The sequence below is a fragment of the Podarcis erhardii genome (genome assembly GCF_964252035.2).
Source record: "Podarcis erhardii genome assembly, chromosome: 5".
In the NCBI taxonomy this organism is placed as follows: domain Eukaryota; kingdom Metazoa; phylum Chordata; class Lepidosauria; order Squamata; family Lacertidae; genus Podarcis; species Podarcis erhardii.
Genome location: NC_138509.1, coordinates 19,831,173 through 19,851,803, shown reverse-complemented (window position 1 = coordinate 19,851,803; position 20,631 = coordinate 19,831,173). Strand labels below are relative to the sequence as shown.

The 20,631-nt window shown below is 44.9% G+C and overlaps 2 protein-coding genes across 2 annotated transcripts in view; both read left to right on the top strand.

Annotated features, from left to right (window-relative positions):
- Positions 1 to 20,631, top strand: part of LOC309342753 (uncharacterized protein) — a gene marked incomplete at its 5' end in the record, with an annotated part of 74,647 nt that overhangs the window by 5,298 nt on the left and 48,718 nt on the right. The gene's annotated exons all lie outside the window — the stretch shown is intronic.
- Positions 12,231 to 19,905, top strand: LOC309341595 (transmembrane protein 254-like). Its single transcript, XM_081861299.1, has 4 exons — positions 12,231 to 12,614; positions 13,793 to 13,896; positions 16,420 to 16,479; positions 17,635 to 19,905. Exons 1-4 carry the CDS (start codon positions 12,246 to 12,248, stop codon positions 17,750 to 17,752), a joined length of 651 nt encoding a protein of 216 aa, XP_081717425.1. The 5' UTR covers positions 12,231 to 12,245; the 3' UTR covers positions 17,753 to 19,905.

Below are 20,631 nucleotides of genomic sequence, written 5' to 3'. Positions count from 1 at the left end.
TCGGCCTAACAAGGAAAGTCTCAGCCTAGACCATATATCAAGATCTTTCTTCACTTCCAACCAACATTTCTCATAATTATCTTTAAATAGGTTCACATTCTTAGATGTTAAATTCACCCCCAGATATTTCACTCTTTTTGCAATTTCCAAACCGGTTTCTCTTTGGAAACTATCTTTTTCCCCCATCGTTAAATTTTTTTCCAGCACCTTTGTCTTATGTTTATTTAATTTGAAACCTGCTACTTGGCCAAATATTTCAATTAATTCCAGAACTCTTTTTGTACTGGCTTCTGGCTGTTGCAATGTCAAAACTAGGTCATCTGCAAATGCCCTTAACTTATAATGTTTAGTTCCGACCTGAATTCCTTTAACCAGCTGGTCCCTTCTAATCATATTCAGCAAGACCTCCAATACCGATATAAACAATAGGGGGGATATTGGGCATCCCTGTCGTGTCCCTTTCTCAATTGGGATCTCGTCCATGACCATACCATTTACAATTAGTTTAGCCTTTTGCTCAGAATATATTGCACCTATACCGTTTTCAAAATTTTGGCCTACCCCCATCCCTTGAAGATTCCTCTTCATAAAACTCCAGCAAATATTGTCAAAGGCTTTCTCTGCATCCACAAAAATCAACACAGCTTTTCTATTTATGTCAGTTTCCAGAAGTTCCAAAATATCTATAATGTTCCTCACATTATCTGACAATTGTCTGCCTGGTAGAAAGCCTGTTTGGTCCTTGTGAATCTCCTCTAACAAGACGCAACGGGGAATTATCCAGCTGCAAATCCCGTGCAAATGTTGCCTGAAGATTACCAAAATGGGCAGCAAAGCAATATCTTCCCTTCTCCCGACACCTTCTAGGGTTACTCATCCATATAAATGCATTTTAAAGTTTTTCAATAAAAATTGTTATTTTAATGCCTTTGTCTGGGATCATCATCTGGCTTTCCTTTTACTGAAGCATTCTCTTCCCTTTGCCCAAGCAAGCTAAAAGCACTTGTATACTGAAATAAAAAATAAAAGCTGAACAATTGGCCACTTGTTCAAATTAGGACCAAAGTCAAAGTCTGGGGTTAGAACAATTGGGTAAATGTTTCAAAAGGTTCCAATTTGGCTTTTGTTTTTGTCGGGTTGATGTGGGTTAAATGTTTAGTTGGGGTTGGCGGTTACTTTAATTTGGGTATAAGTATAAACTGTTCATTATTGTTGTTATTATTATAATTATTATTATTACAATTGGTTTCTTGGTTTGCTATTTATTTGTTTTGTTGTTAAATGTTTGATGCATTGTGTTGTCAGCACAATGTGTTTTTGTACTTTTTGCAGAAAACAATAAAGCATATATGGATATAGATATATACGTGTGATTCTATGGGGATGGATTTTTTCTGAGCCCTGCCTGCCTGCCTGCCATGCTACAGAATGCCCTCCCGTTTTGAAATGTCGCCTGAATACAGAAAGGGGTTGGTTCTGCCGGATCCCCTCTCTGCTTTTGCAGGCAACTTCCACGAAGGAAGAGTTCACCCAAACCAAAATCCACAGTATCTTGATGATGTGACTCAGACATTGGGTTAAATCATGGAATTCAAAGTGTTAAATGAGGGTGGTAATTGAGAGTATTGGGAATGCCTTACAAGATTTACACATTATCACTTCATCATTCCGTATTTCCTCTTAAACCAAGCTAATCCTTGCTGAGCTTCTGACAACCAGACAAGGGACCAATTCTGTTTATGCGGTTCAGGGTTTGCTTTCCCTCTGCTTTCCAGCCAAATGGTTCTGAAACCGGGTTTCTATTCCACGGGCTTATTTCTCTATTTCTATCCCACCCAGGGGTGCCCACTTGAATAGAAGATGGGGGGCAAGAGTTTTCTCCTAGGACCCCACCTTTTTCCCCATGGACCTTGAGGCGGCCCACCTCCTCCTTCCCCCTCCGCCCTCTCAGCCCCCGAGACCCCGCGAGGGAGACCAGCCTGAGAGGCGCAAAGGCACCCAAGTGAGCTTCGGGGCTGCTAGTAGGGGGTGTGTGTGTGTAGGGATTGTGGTGGGGGGGTTGTGGGTGTGGGTGTGGGTGTGCAGGGATTTGAACCCTGCCTGGCCTCAGGCCAACACGCAGATACGCCGCCAAATATATATCTGCCTGAGGGAACATGGCGCCCCATGGAGTCCGGCTACGAGATAACTCTGACGGGCTTCTCTCTCGCCATTGTCTTCCCTTATTACTTTCCCTCAGCATCAGCGCCATAACCAACGTCTTCCTGGGGCAACGGGGGGGGGGAGGGGCGTCCTTCCCGCTCCTCTTTCTGGTCCCAACGGCCGCCCATCCCCCACTCCCTCTCGCTTCGCCTCATAGAATCCAGTTGGCGCCGCGCGCCCTTTCCCGCCCAAACCGCCCCCGCGCATGCGCCCCTGGTCTCCCCGCTTCTCCCCCCTCCCCTCGGTTTCCTCTTCGCTCCCTCTTCACACAATGACCCCCCCCCCACCCCGCAGGGGGGACCCACCCAGGAGGCGAGATAAGCACAGAATTTTGCTTAACGGTTGCCATCAGTTTGATTTTAATTAATTTTATAAGGGAATGTTTTTAGAAAGTGGGATTATTTGATTGTTGTTAGCCGCCCTGAGCCCGGCTTGGCTGGGGAGGACGGGATATAAATAAAATTTATTATTATTATTATTATTATTATCCACAGAGCTGCAGCCTGGGAGCAACAGGTCTCTAGAAACAAGCAGTTTTGTGTCTGTGTAGCCCAGAAGCCCAAATTCTGAACATAATTATCGGCATGATATTTGAGAGAAGAGGGTGGGGGATAAGTAGTTCCCCACATGGCTTGTCTTCCCACAGGAGCGCTGACTCCTAGGGGCCAGAGCCCTTTGAGCCCCCCACAATATTTGTTAGTGAGGTGTTGGGCCCCCTCAATGTTTGGACGCTCCTCGCAGCTCCCAGTCCATAGCATTCCTCAAGTGAGGCAGGTGAAAGACAAGGTAGAGGAGCAAATGGATGGGAACAGTTGCAAATGCCCTGTCTTATACTGTATTGAGAAATGATAACATCTCCTGCCTAGCGGGCAAAGTGAGAGGGAACACTCCTACAGGTGAGTCCCTTCAGCTCACTCATCATCATGTAGAAGCCGTTGGGGAGAAATTGGCAGCCCAGGAGATGTGTTCCATGTTCTCCCTCCAGAAAGGATACACGTTCCCCCCAATTCTCATCCCATCCCTTCCTTCCCTGGGCTGAATAGCACACTGGAAGCTCAGCTGGACTTAGATCTGGCTGTTTTATTAGGAAAGAGGCGTGCACATTGACAGCAGAATGCAGATAATGAATTTATTTATTTTTTTAAGGAAGGATGGGTGCATACCAGCAAGGAAAGAACAGCCTAGCTCAACCTGGATTAAAACAACTCATTCTCTCATTCAGGGATGCTTCAGCTACTCTCCCTCATATATCATTCACCTCTTACTCCGACTAGAGAACTAGTCTTTTGCAGGACTGTGTCTTCAATTGCACTTAAGTATAAGTATACTTAAAAACAACAATAAACAGTCAAGGAGGAAATGTTTCTCATTTGTGGGTGTTGCATTGCATCAACAGCATGTCCCATTGCATCAACAGCTGAAGACATTTTAATCTTTTCACTCTGATGAATGTTAAAAAAAAAAAAAAAAAATCTCTTAAGAATCAGGCCACTGACAGAGCAAAAAGAAACAACAGAAGCGGCAGAACAACGCAAACCAATACAGGCAAGCACAACGCTCAGAACCGTCCCGCCGGCCATACGACACAAGAAACCAGACCAAGATTAACCAAACCAATTCATCGCAGATGGACAACCCTACAACAACAACAACAACAACAACCGCAGCTGAATGAAGCAACCAGGGGAAAAAACCCACAAACCGAAGGACTGGTGATTTCTCCCCCCCCTTTCCCCCTCTCTCCCCCCCAAAACATAGATTTAGTTAACACCATCAACATCCCCCCCAGCCCCGCACCCCCACAGAAACCCCCACCCCAACACCAGTCCAGACGACCTCAACCACATTCCCCATCACCCACACCTTCAACATCCTCATACTCCATACTAAGGAAAAACAACTCCAACCTTAATAACACAACCCACAATCAGGCTAAAATCTGATACCCAACCAGCAATATGGTGGCACCAGAGCGTACCAGCACCCACATCCCCACCCCAACACACCAACAATGTTGCTTATAACATTGGCAACATTGCTTACGAACCTTATACCTGACAGCGACGTTACAAAGTCACTTCACACTGTCTTGCTGATCACCCCCTATCGCAGACAACAGGGGGGATGGCCTGTCCTTGAACATGGCCTTCCACACCAGCTGAGACCTAGGACCAACCGGCTAAATGCCAGATGGCCCAAAATACCCCAAACAAACACCTATATGACTACATATAGGAAACTCCCTACAACTTACCCCCTACTCTTTGACCCAAATCTCACTCTACTCCCACTAGCCCCCCACCCACCACACCCTAGGTCAGCGCAACCCCATTGGTTCTTTAAACAACACGAAGAGAGAGACACAAGACAACCTGAACGGGTTGGCAGGGAATCGCCCCACATAATAGATAAGCAAGATGGCTAACCTAAAAGCAATTACATTAAATGTGAGGGGGCTGGGAAACCCCATCAAAAGAAAACGCATCACCTCATACATAAACACCATGAAACCACACATCACCTTCCTACAAGAAATACACAACCCACCCAAAGGCAGCAAACTCCTGAGCAACCCCCGCTTCAGTCAACAGTGGGTCGCACAAGGCTCAGGGAAAGCTCGTGGTGTAGCCATAATACTCAGTAGAGACCTGAACTTCACTGCCACAACAGTCCTCAAGGACAAAAAAAGCAGATTCATTTTCGCTAAAGGGACACTAGATGGCAAAATCAAACTGACAATCGGCTCCATATATGCCCCAAACATGAAACAATTAGAATTCTTCCAGAAGACACTAAACAAATTCCTCTCCTTCTCTGAAGGGGAAGCAATCCTAGGAGGGGACCTCAATCTAAATATGAAAGGTTTATCCCTGAAAGATATCCACCCCACAACCCCATGGGCAACCTTCCTCTGAAGGAAACCCCCAACAACTAGGAACTCTTACAAGTTACTAAAAATGCTAAAAAACAGGGGTCTCTACGACATTTGGGGTGAGCAAAACCCGGGAGACATCAGCCATACATTCCAATCAGGACGCCATGATACAGTGTCCAGACTGGACAGCATTCTACTCACACAGGGTCTGATCCCCTCAGTGGAATCAACAAACATAGGTAACATTAAAATCACAGATCACGCCCCAGTAGAAGTCATCGTTAAAATAGGAGAAGGAACACAAACCACCCCATCATGGTCCTTCAGTCCCATCCTAACTACAAACAAACAAATTAGAGAGAGTCTCACAAAAACCCTCCAAAACTACTTCAAGGAAAACGATGTAAACAATATAACAACCCCCCTCCTATGGGGCGCAATGAAAGCGGTCACCAGAGGAGCTTGCATAAAAGAGAAAACATTCCTTAAAAAACAAACCTCCTCAAAAATTAGCAAAATAGAACAAGACATCACAGCCCTCTCATCACGCTACAAACAAACAGGATCTAAAAAACTCCTCAAACTTATAGAACAAAAAAGGAGAGAACTAGACTCCCTAGAAATTAACAAAACAATGATCAACATTCTATACTCTAAACAACGTTTCTACGAATATGGAGGGAAAAACTCCAGATTACTAGCAAATAGATGTAGGAAAAAAGCACTCAAAACAAGAATACACTGCATCACCAAAAAAGACGGCAACATAACATTCTCCCCCGAAGAAATAACCTCAGAATTTGCAGAATTCTACTCCAACCTATACACCTCCCATAACCCACTAGAGAAGGAAATCAGAACATTTCTAGCAGGACTGACCATGCCTACCCTAACTGATGAGGAACAGGAATTCATGGACAGCCCTATCACCCCAGAGGAAATAGATGCGGTCCTCAAAAACCTGAAACTACACAAAGCCCCAGGCCCAGATGGCTTCACAGCAGAATTCTATAGGAAATTCAAAGAACCCTTGATGCCCTACATGACCCGCCTATTCAACGACATCATAAAAGGGGCCCCCATCCCCAAAACCTGGACCCACTCCAAAATAGTCTCCATCCCAAAACCACTAAAAGACAGCCTCAAAGTAGAATCATACCGCCCAATCTCATTAATAAACCAAGACTACAAGATATTCACATCAATCTTGGCCAACCGCCTAAAAATCTTCCTACACAAGTTAATAGCCCCAGACCAGACTGGTTTTGTCCCTGGCCGCAATATAACAGACCCCATCAGGAAACTACTGAACCTGATCGAACACAGCAAGGCAACCAAACTCCCATTGACAATTATGTCCCTAGACATCCTCAAAGCCTTTGATTGCTTGGAGTGGAAATACATATTAGCAGTACTAACTAACATGAAATTTGGCCCCAACTTCCTACAAATCCTCAAACAAATATACTCCCAAGCCTCAGCAAAATGCAGAATTAACAATATGGATTCTAATACTATAGCTATCCAAAGAGGCACGAAACAAGGATGCCCACTGTCTCCCTTCTTATTTATCCTGGCTCTGGAACCCTTAGCAATCCGCATCCGAGCAGCCACAGACATCAAGGGAGTGGAAATAAAAGGCAGAACCTATAAATTAGGGCTCTTTGCAGATGACCTAATGGTCACAACACCAGACCCCATAAGCACAGCAACCTCCCTAATCAGAGAACTCAACACATTTGCAATGGTGTCGGGCCTACAGGTAAATTTTACAAAGTCAGAAGCTATGTGCTTCAACCCCCCTCCTCACACCCAAAAAGAACTCACGAAGGTCACCAAAATAAAACTTTGCCACACCAAGTTCAGATACCTAGGGGTACAAATAACCAGAAACCTCAATAAACTGTACCTCCACAACTACAAGCCCCTGTGGCGACAAATTAACAAAGACCTAAAGAGATGGAATAACATGAATTTCACTCTCTCAGACAAAATAGCCATGATCAAAATGATCACACTCCCAAAACTAACCTACCTATTCCAAACCCTCCCAATCTGGATCCCCTCAACCCAACTTCGCAGTTGGCAGAGAAAACTACACTCTTTCATCTTCTCACATAAAAAACCAAGAATAAGCCCCAAATACCTGCACCTCCCCACCTCAGAAGGAGGATGGGGAATCCCCAACATAGAAGCATATTACAATGCCAACCAAATACGCCATATAATCCCATATATACTAGAAGATGAGACAAAACAATGGGTACACCTAGAGAGGGACACAATTGAAAACACCTGCACCACAACATACCCACTCCTCCCAAACAAACTAAAGAAAATTCCCACAACACTTAACAGGTACACACAGACCATGCTCAAAGCATGGAAAACACAAATAGGCAAACTATCCCCAACCCCATCCCCACTAATCCCCCTGGCGTACCACCCATTATTCTACCATGCAGCACAAAACCTCCAGACAAAAACCTGGCGAACCAAAGGCTTATATCGCCTAATAGACTTTTATAAAAATAACAAACCCTTGTCAACACAAGAAATACAAGACAAACTAGAAGACACCCAAATGACCTGGTTAACACAACACCAACTACATGCCTTCTTAAACAACCCAACAGTAAAATCAGCAGCAACTAGGCCCCTGACAACCTTCGAAAACCTCCTCCTAACAACAAAGGGAAACGGTAAAGGGACGGTATCCGCAATATACAAAATACTACTCCAAAATCCCGCAAATCCCCTAGACACAATCAAAAAACAATGGGAGAATGACATAGGCTATGAGATTAACCCCACTCAATGGACCAGAATGTGGTCTAAACCCCCCTTTAAATCCATATCAACAAAAAGAAAAGAACTCACACTGAAACTCACCTACAGGTGGTACCTAACACCAAGGAAACTAGCGCTAATACACCCAGGAACCTCACCAAAATGCTGGAGAGGGTGCACCTCCTCAGGCACATACCTCCACATGTGGTGGGAGTGTCCCAAAATTCAACTATTCTGGACAACAGCCATACAAGAAATATGTAAAATAACTAAGCAAGTAATAGACATCACCCCAGAATTGGCCCTACTAAACATCTTCCAAGACAACAATGCCCATTTACACCACAAAGAACTTATAACCCACCTGCTCTCAGCAACCAGAAACATCATAACCAGACACTGGAGAGACCTGTCAGGAGTAAGCATGGACCAATGGTACCAAATAGTATGGGAAACAGCCCTACTAGAAAAATTAACTAATAAACTGAAACTGACACGGGGACAAACAGAAGAAGACGCCTTCACCCCGGTATGGCTCCCCTTTATCACATACACAGCCCAACAGGACAACGACAATAATCCACCAACAGCATACAAATCAATATGGCTAACCTGATCCAAAACACCCACCCACCTCACTCACACACGAAAACAAAGATCACCACAGCCAATCACAAGCAAACAATCACACCCTAAGCCAACCCCAACCTCTCTCACCACCAAAGGAACACAAGTGAACAACACAAGCAACGCTGACACCAAACTCTACATACATTAAACATAATAGAAACACCGCCACCCGACCCCACCCCCATCCATCCTCCCTCTCCCCACCCACCCTTTCTTTTTTCTTTCTGTTTTCTTCTCCCCCTAATGCCTCAACAAATGAAACGGATTTGTAAAAACGTTACATGGAAGAAGAAGAAGGAAAAAAAACAAAAAACGAGGCACTACACTTCTGTAAAACAAGAAAATCCTTAATAAAAAATATTTTTTTAAAAAAAGAATCAGGCCACTGCATGTAGCAACTTGCATGCTCATGCCAAGTTGTAATCCCTCTCAAAATTACACCTTCATATTCTGATGCAATGATAATCCTATTATCTGATTTCTTCATCCTTTCATTTCCTCTTAGTTAAATGCAGATCTTCTGGGAACAAATTCAGATAGCTCCAGGAGATTGCTCCTCTCTGCAACATGCTGCTCAGGTAACGAAAATGCCCACAAAGATGCAACATTGCAACAGGCAGCTCTTGCAAAACTTCAAGACCCACTATTGGTCTCGTCTGCTCAAACAGCTGGAGACTATCTCCACATGCAAGGGAAGTCCCTAACTCACCAAGGGCTTGAGGCCCATCAGCTACCCTCCCCTGGTTTAGCTAGCCAGTCAAAGCCATTCCCAGGGTGTTGCTGCTGTCGCATGCTGACAGCTTCTAGGAGCCACAGGTGAGAGCTGAGTGCAGGGTGGGGACCAAAGGTGGGCAATCTATCCCAGAAGGAGCATGATGTGTCCTCCACCAGAGGTACTACCCTCCTCTAACACTCCACACACGAGTAAAGAACCACTTAATATGTTTATTCCAAAATTTCATTGTAGGTCATTAATTCCTGTAGGCAGGTGAAATAGATTTAGTAATCATTAATATTAAGTAAGTTATCAACCAAGTCACATCAGACTAAAGCACAGAGCCTTATTATTATTTTTTTTTACAAAAGGCTGCATGTTTCCCTCTGCTACCACTACAGCACAGAATGAAGTTGAGGTTGGTTGGGTTCAGCAACAGCAAGCCTTCTCATAGAAATTCAAGTAGCAACTAATTACTATGCATGTCCTCCCAGGGAATATGTAATTTACATTCATGTACATACATTCTGAAAATATGCGCATGGGGAAACAGTTGGGAGTAATTTATTTAAATTGAAACTTCCCCTGTGCTTTAAATTGCAGTAATAGTAATATACTTAAAATGTGTGAAGCATCACGTAACATTATGAGAAACAAATCCAGATGGCCCAAGCATGCAAGCCCCCATCCACCTACACTTCTGGACTGCAGACACACCATACATTTAATGGTCCTTTAAAACAATCCTGGGACCCATAAGGGGGCCAGGAATTGTAGCTCCGTGAGGGGATAAATGGCTGTTTCTAGCATTCTTTGGCCGAGACAATGTGCTTACCCCCGCTTTTCAGAGGGAGGCAGCTGCCAGATCAGCAGAGCCTGGCACTTGTGATATTCTGGCACCTGGTCCCTCCCACTCCTCTCCATCACTGCAGCCCTTTTTCTGGCTTCTCTGGAAAATGTGACATGCAGGAAGCCAGCACTTTTAACTCCTTTCATGTGCCAGAAATGCTGAGGACAAAATGTGACGGGCACGATGGCACTTTTTCCTCTCACGCCTTTGGGTCTGCTCTCACTTAGGTAAATTGCCCCCACCTCACTGAACAACCCTTTACCTGAAGGTTTCTTTCCCCTTTCCCTTAAAAATTCTAGCCCCAGAGTATCCTGTGGAGGACCTTTGTGAAAGGGGTAACTAGTAAGTTGGAGTCTCAGACAGGTTTTCTTTAAATAAACAATAAAGATTTATTTAAGGCAAGATAGTATATAACACAAATGGATTCAACTTAGGTTAGTTCAGAAATAAAGTGCAATTTCACTTTAAATTTGTCCTCAGTTTTTGCATTATTGGTTTGGTTCTTTTTTTCTGGTGATACTTTCTTTCAGTTATCCACCCCCTTTAACAATCCTACTCCTGAGGTACTTTAAGTACCGTAATACAGTGGCACCTCTGGTTACAAACTTAACTTGTTCCAGAGGTCCATTCTAATAATAATAATAATAATAATAATAATAATAATAATAATAATAATAATAATAATTTATTTATACCCCGCCCATCTGGCTGGGCTTCCCCAGCCACTCTGGGTGGCTTCCAAAAAAATATTAAAATACTGTAATACTTCAAACATTAAAAGCTTCCCTAAACAGGGCTGCCTTCAGATGTAGACCACAGGGCTCGCCACACTCCCTCCCTTCACTGGGTCTGGGAGTTTCATCCCTTTCCTTAGAAGAGTATCTCTCCCCTCCAGACTAGGTTTGAGTCCCAAGTAGGCTGTTCCTTTCCAGCTCCTACTTCTCCTGGCTCAATCTCTGCCTCCCAGTAAAATTCCGGTCTATTCCTCCTACAGGACACCACACTCTGTCCTTCACAATACGCTCAGAGTGGAAGTTGTTTTTTCCAGAGCCAACTCTTTCTCCCATTCACTCTTTATACCTCAGCCTGTCTCCCTACCTGTCTCCCAACCTCACCAACCCACTTCAACCAACCCTCTCAAACTAAGTGTCTTTCCAAAGCCTCTCCTTTTAAACTCTCCCTCCTGGAACCATGGCTGCCATTCATTAACAATTTACAGGCAGGGAAATAAAAACAAAAAACAAAAAAACAAAAAACACTTGTTGATCCAACCTGTCCAGCAAAAGCAACCTTTTTGACACACAAAACCTGGCCCATTTTTTGTTTTATAAAAGAAGAGAAGGAAGGCAAACCAGAAGCAAGTGTTGAATGGTTTCTTTAAATATAAGGCTCATTATTGTTTCACAAGATGTGTACGTCTTTAAGGGCCAGAGCAAATAACATGACCTAGTTTTACAGCTGTGAAGCAGTTTAGCAGGTTCTCTTAATGTTTATTAAGCTGTTATGTTAATTAAACACGTAGCTCTCTCAATACCCTGATGGATGAGTCATGCATATTGATATACTGTAATTTAGTGTAAAATGAGTTTTTGTTTTTGTTATTAAAACCTAGCAAAAGTCACCTTTGCGTTTCTTGAAATGTGTGGTCTCCCCAGCACGCCTTCTGCAGCGCAACTAATCTGCAAAATAGCCAACAGCAAGAGGGGTCAAGCACTGGGCACTGGAAAAGGCAAGAAAAATAAAAATGGAAAAATAAAAATGGAAAATAAAGAAAGAAAGAAAAATAAAAATGGGAAAGACAATAAGCACATTACGGATGGGGACTCAGTGAGTGTGCAAACTCCAGAAAGGCGAATGAGTGGTGGTGATTTTGTGTGAATGAGGTGCGTATGACACTACTGCACCACCACGGGCAGGTCAGCTGGTAGCGCATGGGACTCTTAATCTGAGGGTCGTGGGTCCAAGCTCCACGCTGGGCAAAAGATTCCTGCTCTGCGGGGGGGGGGGGCTAGATGATCATCAGGGTCCCTTCCAACTGTACGATTCTACGATCCCCCCTCTTGTCTCGCTTGCCACTGTGCTGAATGGTGGCACAATGGGTCAGTGCCCTGTTAACCAGAAGTCGAGCCCACGCAGGGACGGCTTTCGGCGGGATTCCTGCACTGCAGGCGGGGTTGGACTAGATGACCCTTGGGGACCTCTTCCAACTCTCCAGTTGTGCGAATTGCCGCCACACAAAGACTCGCACTCGCGGTTGCCCGAGAGGGGGAAAGCAGCAGGCAGCAGCCCGGAGCCCGCGGCAGAGAGCCCCGCGGATCCCTCCTAATCCAACCCTCCTCCTCCCCAAATGCAAATGCAGCGCCGTCGCCACGCCCCTCCGGAGCGCTTCTTGGGGCTGCTCGCAAGAGGCGGCGGGAACAGACTCGGTCGCCGCAGAGATGAGGAGGGGGGCGGGCTCGATGGACTCCCCGGCCGAGCCCCGCGCCGATTACTTCCGACGCTCCAACCTGTTCGTAATGGTGGCGATCTTGGCCGGCCTGATCTACCACGGGGTGAGCGCAGCCTCCCTGGAGGCTCCCGGGGCGCCTGGTGCGGGGAAGCGCGGGGCGCCACGGCTCCAAAGGGCACCGGGGGGGGGGAGGGGACACGTGCGGGGATCATAGTCAGGGTTGTTTCTGTCTCTCCCCCCACTCCAAGGTTTTTGGGAGCTGAATCCCTGATTGGAGTCCAGTATAATTATGTTTCCCGCCGTAGTGCACTTTTAGTGCATTTCATGCAGACAGCCTGCTTTAATGCATAGCACACACTGTACTGGTGAGGTTTATTCTGGAAGTACATTATAATTGTGATTTATTTTTTTAGGGGGATCTAGACCGAGATCTCATCAGCTGTGGGCTTTCTTGCCTAAGTCCATTGTTTCAGGGTCCTCCACACCCTGCATTGTAAAATGCAAGGGTCAGAACCTTTTTCAGCCGTGGGCTGGTGGGCTGGACTATATATTTTTTTGGGGGGGGGAATGAACGAACTCCTATTCCCCACAAATAACGCAGAGATGCATTTTAAATAAAAGCACACATTCTAGTCATGTAAAAACACCAGGCAGGCCCCACAAATAACCCAGAGATGTATTTTAAATAAAAGGACACATTCTACTCATGTAAAAACACACTGATTCCTGGACCGTCTGTGGGCCAGATTGAGAAGGCGATTGGGCTGGATCTGGCCCACGGGCCTTAGGTTGCCTACCGCTAGTCAAATGGCTGCTAATTTCTGGATTGTGCCACATTGTATTGATGTCCCCGAATTTCATATATTATGTATGGATACTGGGGGATAAACACAAAAGTTGTGAATTCTGATGTTGCGGGATGATGTTGACACGTATATACAGTGGTACCTCGGGTTACATATGCTTCAGGTTAAATACGTCTCAGGTTACAGACTCCGCTAACCCAGAAATATTACCTCGGGTTAAGAACTTTGCTTCAGGATGAGAACAGAAATTGTGCTCCGGTGGAGCAGCAGCAGCGGGAGGCCCCATTAGCTAAAGTGGTGCTTCAGGTTAAGAACGGACCTCCGCAACAAATTAAGTACGTAACCAGAGGTACCACTGTATGCCGCTTAGGAACTTTGAATATTAAGTGGTATAGCTGAAGTAAATAAAACAATACCTCCTGTATGCTTCCTTAAATGTATCTCTCTTTCTCCCCTCCCCCTCCGCACACCTCAGTGGGCAGTCTTTTCACCCTCAACAATCCCCTATGACCTTCTGGGACCATTAGGCACCTTCACTAAATATTTGGTGGAAAGCCATAAAACTCTTCTCAATATAGGGTAAGCTGAATTCTCATCTTCTACCTGTTCACATTCCTTCTGCTCACCCAACAGTGGGGATTTTAGGGGTGGGTGGGAGGGTGAGTAATATAATATGCAGCCCTATGTATGTGTTTCTCCTTGCATATTGGGAGGGACAAGTGAAATGTAAGAGCAAGCTACAGTCAAGCAATGTATTTTGAGATTATAGAGTCATAGAATTGTAGAGTCATAGAATTGTAGAGTTTCTAACAGTGGACCCAGGGCCTCATTCTTTTTTCTTCCTTCCTTTTTAATTGTAAAAACCAGTCCGACACATGTGTGAAGGGTGGATCGGGACAGGCTGTCTAGCCTTTGTTCCTCTTCCTCTGGTAGTTTTCCAGCCCATAATTATCTCCCCTGAGCACTTTTGTCACCTGGGTTAAAGCATAGCTGTCAACTTACAGATTTGAAAATAAGGGACCAGCAGCCTCGAAAATAAGGGATCAGCAGCCAAAATAAGGGCTTTTGGCTTGGCTTATACAGAAATCCCACACTCATGGAGCCATGCTGCTTTGGCTGCGACTGACTGTGTTTTGCAGGGGGTTGGACTAGATGATCCTAAGGGTCTACAATTCCCACCAAAGAAGAGTGGCAGACAAAACTGATGAACGACGTCGAGATGGCAAAGCTTACAGGCAGAATTAGAAACCAGGAAGAGGACCTCTTTAATAAAGAATGGGGAAAGTTTATAATTTATTTGAAAAGCTATTGTAAAGAGTTACATACATTGGTAAGATTGACCGAAAACTTGTAGTAAAAAATTGAACTATGGATGGACAAATGATTTATAAAAATAGAGTTATGAAAGGGATGCAGAGGGGGAAATCAATGCCCTGGTTGGAGGGTATGCTAAGCAGCACATTGGGGCTGCCGTCGTCCTGGGGCGAGGAGTTTCATCGGCCGTTCCCCACCTGAGAGAGAGGGAGGGAGGGAGGGAGAGAGACTCTTGCCCATGCCGCCCGTGAGCCCGGCATGAGGCGGTGGCGGCGCGGTGGCGGCGGCTGAAGTGCCGCCCTTCTGTGTCCCTCCCCATCCCCTCCTCTTCCTCCTCCCTCAGGCCGCCTCCTCAGCCACCGCTGCCGCCTCCAGCTTCCCCTGGCAGCGTGGCAGAAGTCTTGCAAGTGGGGCTGCCTGCCCGCCCGCTGCCACCCGTCTCCTCACAATGTGCCCCTGAGGGGGAAAAGGGAGAGACAAAGACACGGCAGCTTGTGCGCTCGCTCTCTCAAGGCGGAGGACCCCGAGCCGCTGCTTCCCTCCCAAGCCGGGCAAGCATGAAACCTGGGAAATTTTAGGGACATCATCAGTCCAGGACAGCAGCGGGAAACGGCGCTGGGATAAGGGAGTTTCCCACCAAATAAGGGACGGTTGGCAGCTATGGGTTAAAGAGCAGCTCCATACATGCCTTACTCCACTCAGACAGTGTAGTGTTTCTGGTCCGGTTTAGGCTATGCATTGTGGGATGTAAACACAGGAGCAGTCAATGACAACATTCCTAGAGTGTACATGTTAAAACATGGGGAGGGATGTCTGTCCAGCAAGCAGGTAAACTTCCTGGGGACGGACTTCCTCCGCATGTGACCAGAGGTGGGTGTGGCCTCACCTGTGCAGGTAATGATAAAAGCACAGGGCAGGCAGCCATATCTCTCTTGCCTCTCTCTCTGCCATTTTCCTTCAATGAGGAAACATCTAAGGATGCTTTCTTGGCTCCCAGCCAAGAGAGGAGATAAGGACTATCTTGCTACAAGATAGATTCTAAGTGTATGTAACCTTTTTAAAGCTGTATGCCTTCTGGGATCATATTGTGAACAGAACGTGAGTAAACTCTTTTATACTTTTATAAAGACTGTGTCGTGTCTTGTATTTTAAGAGGGAACAAAAGGGGAAATTACCAGAGTAATTATTATAGAGGTTCTAGCGAACCTGTGCAAGTGTTACCGTTGCGAACTTAAAGGGGAATGTCCTAAACTCTGCTGATACTTTGGGAACTTGTTAGCACAAGTTGGATAAGGATATAATTAGTCAATATATCCTCTCCTGCACCCCAGAACATTCCCACATGCATAACTTGTTATTAGAAATATGCGCATTAATGTAAAGGGCAGGGCAGAATGATTGCCTGCTTTTTGAAAACCCCATTCCTGCACCTGAACTTTATTCAGCATGCAAGTAGTACAGAGGGAGCCATACAATAAGACAAGCTGATCTTTGGTACCCTTCAGATGCAGTGGCATGAGAGGCAGATAGAGCCTATGGCAGAGCCTGTTGTGTGTTTCTCTTGCACAAGCCGTGCTTACCGAAATGAACAGGCATTGCACAAAGCATATTCCTGTCCATTTCACAAGGGCTTGCATGAGAAATAACAGGGTTGTGTCCCCTGTTAATTAGCTGGTGATTGGGGATGTGTTTGGCTTTCCCCCTGGGAATACCTAAATGTTTTGGGCTAACCCTTATCTTGCTTTAATTTACGCCAGTTACAAATGGTGTTATTTTCCTTCCTTTCAGATATTTAATTATCTGGTTAATCCACATTGGGGAAGCATTATATGCCCTCAAGCTATGCAAGTAAGCTATTTTTATTTTATTTTGGGTCTATCTTCTACCTCCACCTCCCTCTGCCCTCTCCTAAACAGCAGATAGCATGGCAAAGCTGTGTCTGGGCTTGTGAGCTGGTTTTCTGGGTACGGATATGGGGTGTTGTGCATGAGCACTCCCTCTCACTGCCTGAAGTGGTATGGAAGTGACACACAGGTTTTAATAATCTTCACAACCTATCTGCAAGAATTGGGTCTAAAGTAAATTCTGTCAAGGACCGACTTCGGAGCTGTCGTTGAATTTGCTTTTTAAAAAGCAACCAGAGCTTTCCAACATTGAACCAATGAGGTGTGCTGTGCATTGGAACCCAACCCAGCTGTGGCAGGTGAACTTACCCTGACCCTTTTGCCAGGTTTCTTAAAAAAATTAAATAAAGGCGCTGGTACTAGTTTACAAAGCCTTATACATCTGAGGACCAGGATACCTAAAAGGCTGCCTTGCACCTTATATGTACAATTTATGGTTGCATTCTGCAGAAGAGGGCCTCTTGCAGATACCATCTCATCAGGAGATCTGCTCCGTATAATGCGGGAACTGGACCTTAAATGTTGGTGGCACCTATCCCTGAGAACTCTGTCTATTGTCTTTTAGGCACCTCTTAAAGACCTTCCTCTTCTAAGAAGCCTTTTAATCAGAATTTTATCCTGGCCTTTATCTGCATTGTGTTTATATATGCCTTTATTGTTGATGATTTTGTATTGTTAATTGCTTTGGGATGTATAAATGAAGTAAGCAAAATAAAAGAACATAAAAGAAGCACAAGGAACCAGTGACTGTGTAAGTAGGCTGGTCTGTGTGAGTGCCAGTAGAGGAGTAACAATATGATGGTTCTGCAAGTTCTAAATCCCAGATATATGCACTTGGATTCAAAACCCTGTTTGGAGGTTATCTGGAACTAGTAACTGCATTGCTGATATCTTTCCTTCATTGGTGTATCACATGCCACTCTGGAAAGTTCCCTGAAGGATTCTGGTGAGGTGGCAGGGGTGTGGATGACAGCCCAACTTCAGTTTCTGCCCATCCTCCAAGCAGCTGAGGGCAAAATAGACATCTATCTACTTAACTTGGATTTTAAGTAATACATGCAGAAATGTCAGGCTTTATCTGTCTGTCTCTTCACTGCAGGATGAAAGGCATCACAGACCCTTCAACTCAGCGTTTGTGGTTGGTTCAAACATTTTTCTTTGGAATGGGATCTTTCTACTTATTGTTGACTTACAACCCCCGGAAGAAAAGCTGGTGAAGGATTCAGCCAGAAGAGAAGGTTCCTACACATTCTAGCTTTGGGGTATATATTTCAGGGAGAGGGATGGGTGTATTCCTAAATATTTTTTTGTGCGTTCAGATGTGTGGCAATCTTCTCTTTCACATCTTTCTCTTTCCAACGTCTCCTTTGCAGGTTTTGTAGCTGTGGGCAAAGCGAGGAAACTAGCTTGTGACAATGGGGGGTGGAGCCTTTCTTTTTAGATCAAGGAAATAAAGCCAGTTCTTAATGGTCAGGACCAAAATGCCAACACAAACAGAGCAAGCACAGAGCAACCTATAGCCTCTACTTCTCAGGTCTAACAGTAGCCTTATTCCTAAACTGAGCTGTATAGAAGTGTGGTGAGGCATCTTCCTTTGGGCCCAACTTGCACCTGTCTGTTGCTCCCCTGGTTTTGCCTGCATCCAGGGCTGGATTGCCCTCTATAAGTGATTGTATGGATAGTCCCCTTCATTTATGAGCCTCTTTCTCCCCTCCCCCGCCACCCTTTTTACGGGTAAGGATTGCAGATTAAGCAGGTCTGTGAGCACTGATCTCTACATGCAGCCACACTGTGTCCAGGGTGTAGCTGTGACTGGGAGGCAAGGTGGCATTTTCATTCTCTGTCATTTGCACCATAGACCAAGAAGGCTAATGCTACTCCATTAGTACTTTTAGCTGTGCTTAATAATAATAATAATGATAATAATAATAATAATAATAATAATTACTACTATTTAAAAATATTGAGCAACAGTACAGATTATCCTTGTTGGGCATCCAGTTTTAGCAGGTGGCTTGGTTAACTTTTCTTCCCCTTTCTTGAGAAATAAACCTCTTCTATTTCTCACCCACCTTCCCACCCAGAGTTTAAAGGGGTTTATCCGCAGTAAATGTGGTCAGCATTGCGGCCTGAACATCATGCAATCTTTCTCCACAAACTCTGCCACCTCTCCCCCTCTGATTTATAATGGTCTACCAGCAGGTTTTGCTCTTATGTTTTCTTGCTGCTCTCTTAACAACCTGCATGCATTGCAAAGCACTTTAGTTAACCGTGGCACTAAACTCTTGGACATGGCGCAAGCTTTTCTTGAAGTGCAAAAGGCTGTGAGAGAGAAAGCTGTGACCACATAAGAACTGCAGTCAAGACCAAGAAACCCCACTGGGGCAGTTTTCTTTCTCAGAGATCCAACGTGCTGTTAAAAGGTAGTTTTATATTACATGCCTTCAATTCTTTAGGGGAGACGCCCCCCCCCCCAAGAAATACATCAAAGCAGGTCTACTAGTTTCAATCTGAGAGAAAGCTTTGATAGAGCTTTCATTAGGCATTCCTCATCCAAGCTGTGTCGTGATAGACAGAGCTGTCTGTGGGGAAGGTTTAGAAACAGCATGTTAGTTGGATTTGGAGGAAGTAGTTAACAGTGCCTGTCAGATGAGTGGGTGCATAATTCATAGATGTGTTGGCCAATGTGTTTAATATCTGTTTAGTATCTACATGATTAGTACCTACATGTTATGCAGTGCCACCACCCAGATCTGAGAAAGGAAAATTACTGGTGCAGTTTTTTCCTGGCATGGCATTGCTTGGCAGGGTGAAGTGGTTTACAAGATTTTACCCTCTCTAGAGAGACTTTTCACTAGTATAAGCTCAGGGGCAGAATGAGGGTGAGAAGCAAAGGGCACCAGCATGGAGCTTGAATAAAGCCCTCCACCCCACCAACTTTTTAGCATTTTGCATTAGTGCAGTGCATTTTTACTGCAGTGCTTGCCATTGTTATGTTGGTGCAGGAGACAGGTCCGCTGATTCTGTGCCTGAGCAAATATATAAAGGTTGGGACTCTCGGCCACATTAGACCATAGTCCTTGCCTTTGGTTCGAACTTTTAATTCTCTCCATGATTTCTGCTGGAATGCCCTATAATGTCTTTCAAACTCTGTGTCTCATTTGGATTTATTTTTAGGCAGCTCTTAAGAACACTGCTGCTCATAGTTTTAGCTCAGCATTTTGCCTTTGTGCTTGAACACCCTGCATATTCCGTCATGCTTGTTGTATTGAGAATCACCTCTTTAACACATTACGTTTTACCTGGCTATTGTCTGGATGATTAAAGGTAGCTTCTGCTGTTCTTTATACTGTTAATACTTGAAGGGAAACATGGTGAGCTGTTTGACTGTTGCATCTTGTGATAAAAATGTGTCCTAAGATGGGGGGTTAATTGGTATAATGCTGCATTTTGAGCTGATAATTTCCGAGAGCTCTCTTACTGCTGGCCTTGAATAAAGCTAATAATTCTTTCTAAAATATAATGCGTGCCCTGAAATTGTTACAAAGGATGGGGGGGGTTTCACATAATTAAAGCAGGGGTGCCAAAACACAAAGTATAGGGCCCCCTAAGGATTCCTAATGCAGCCTGGGTTTCCCCAACCACCTTCTAGGAAATTTTGAACAATAACCAGGCCTTAATAGGATGAAGGGGTTGACTCAACAATACAGTGGTACCTCGGTTTAAGTACTTAATTCGTTTCGGAGGTCCGTACTTAACCTGAAACTGTTCTTAACCTGAAGCACCACTTTAGCTAATGGGGCCTCCTGCTGCCACTGCACTGCCACTGCACAATTTCTGTTCTCATCCTGAAGCAAAGTTCTTAACCTGAAGCAATATTTCTGGGTTACTGGAGTCTGTAACCTGAAGCGTATGTAACCCGAAGCGTATGTAACCCGAGGTATCACTGTACCTGCTTTTGTGTGTCATCATATCAGGTTCTTTCCTCAGTTCCCTCTGTTTGCAGCAGGAATGCTAAGGAGTTGGTGAGGAAATGCACTTGGGCATCCTAGGAACACGGCCAGATAATTTGTACAAGTGTGCATGTGTATACATA

Bases quoted from the DNA above. Each gene is read 5' to 3' on its own strand.
- LOC309341595 (XM_081861299.1), top strand. From the start codon at position 12,246: ATGACCCTTGGGGACCTCTTCCAACTCTCCAGTTGTGCGAATTGCCGC. The intron at 13,897-16,419 runs GTAAGCTGAATT...CCTTCCTTTCAG, and splicing joins AAAACTCTTCTCAATATAGG to ATATTTAATTATCTGGTTAA. The intron at 16,480-17,634 runs GTAAGCTATTTT...TCTTCACTGCAG, and splicing joins TATGCCCTCAAGCTATGCAA to GATGAAAGGCATCACAGACC.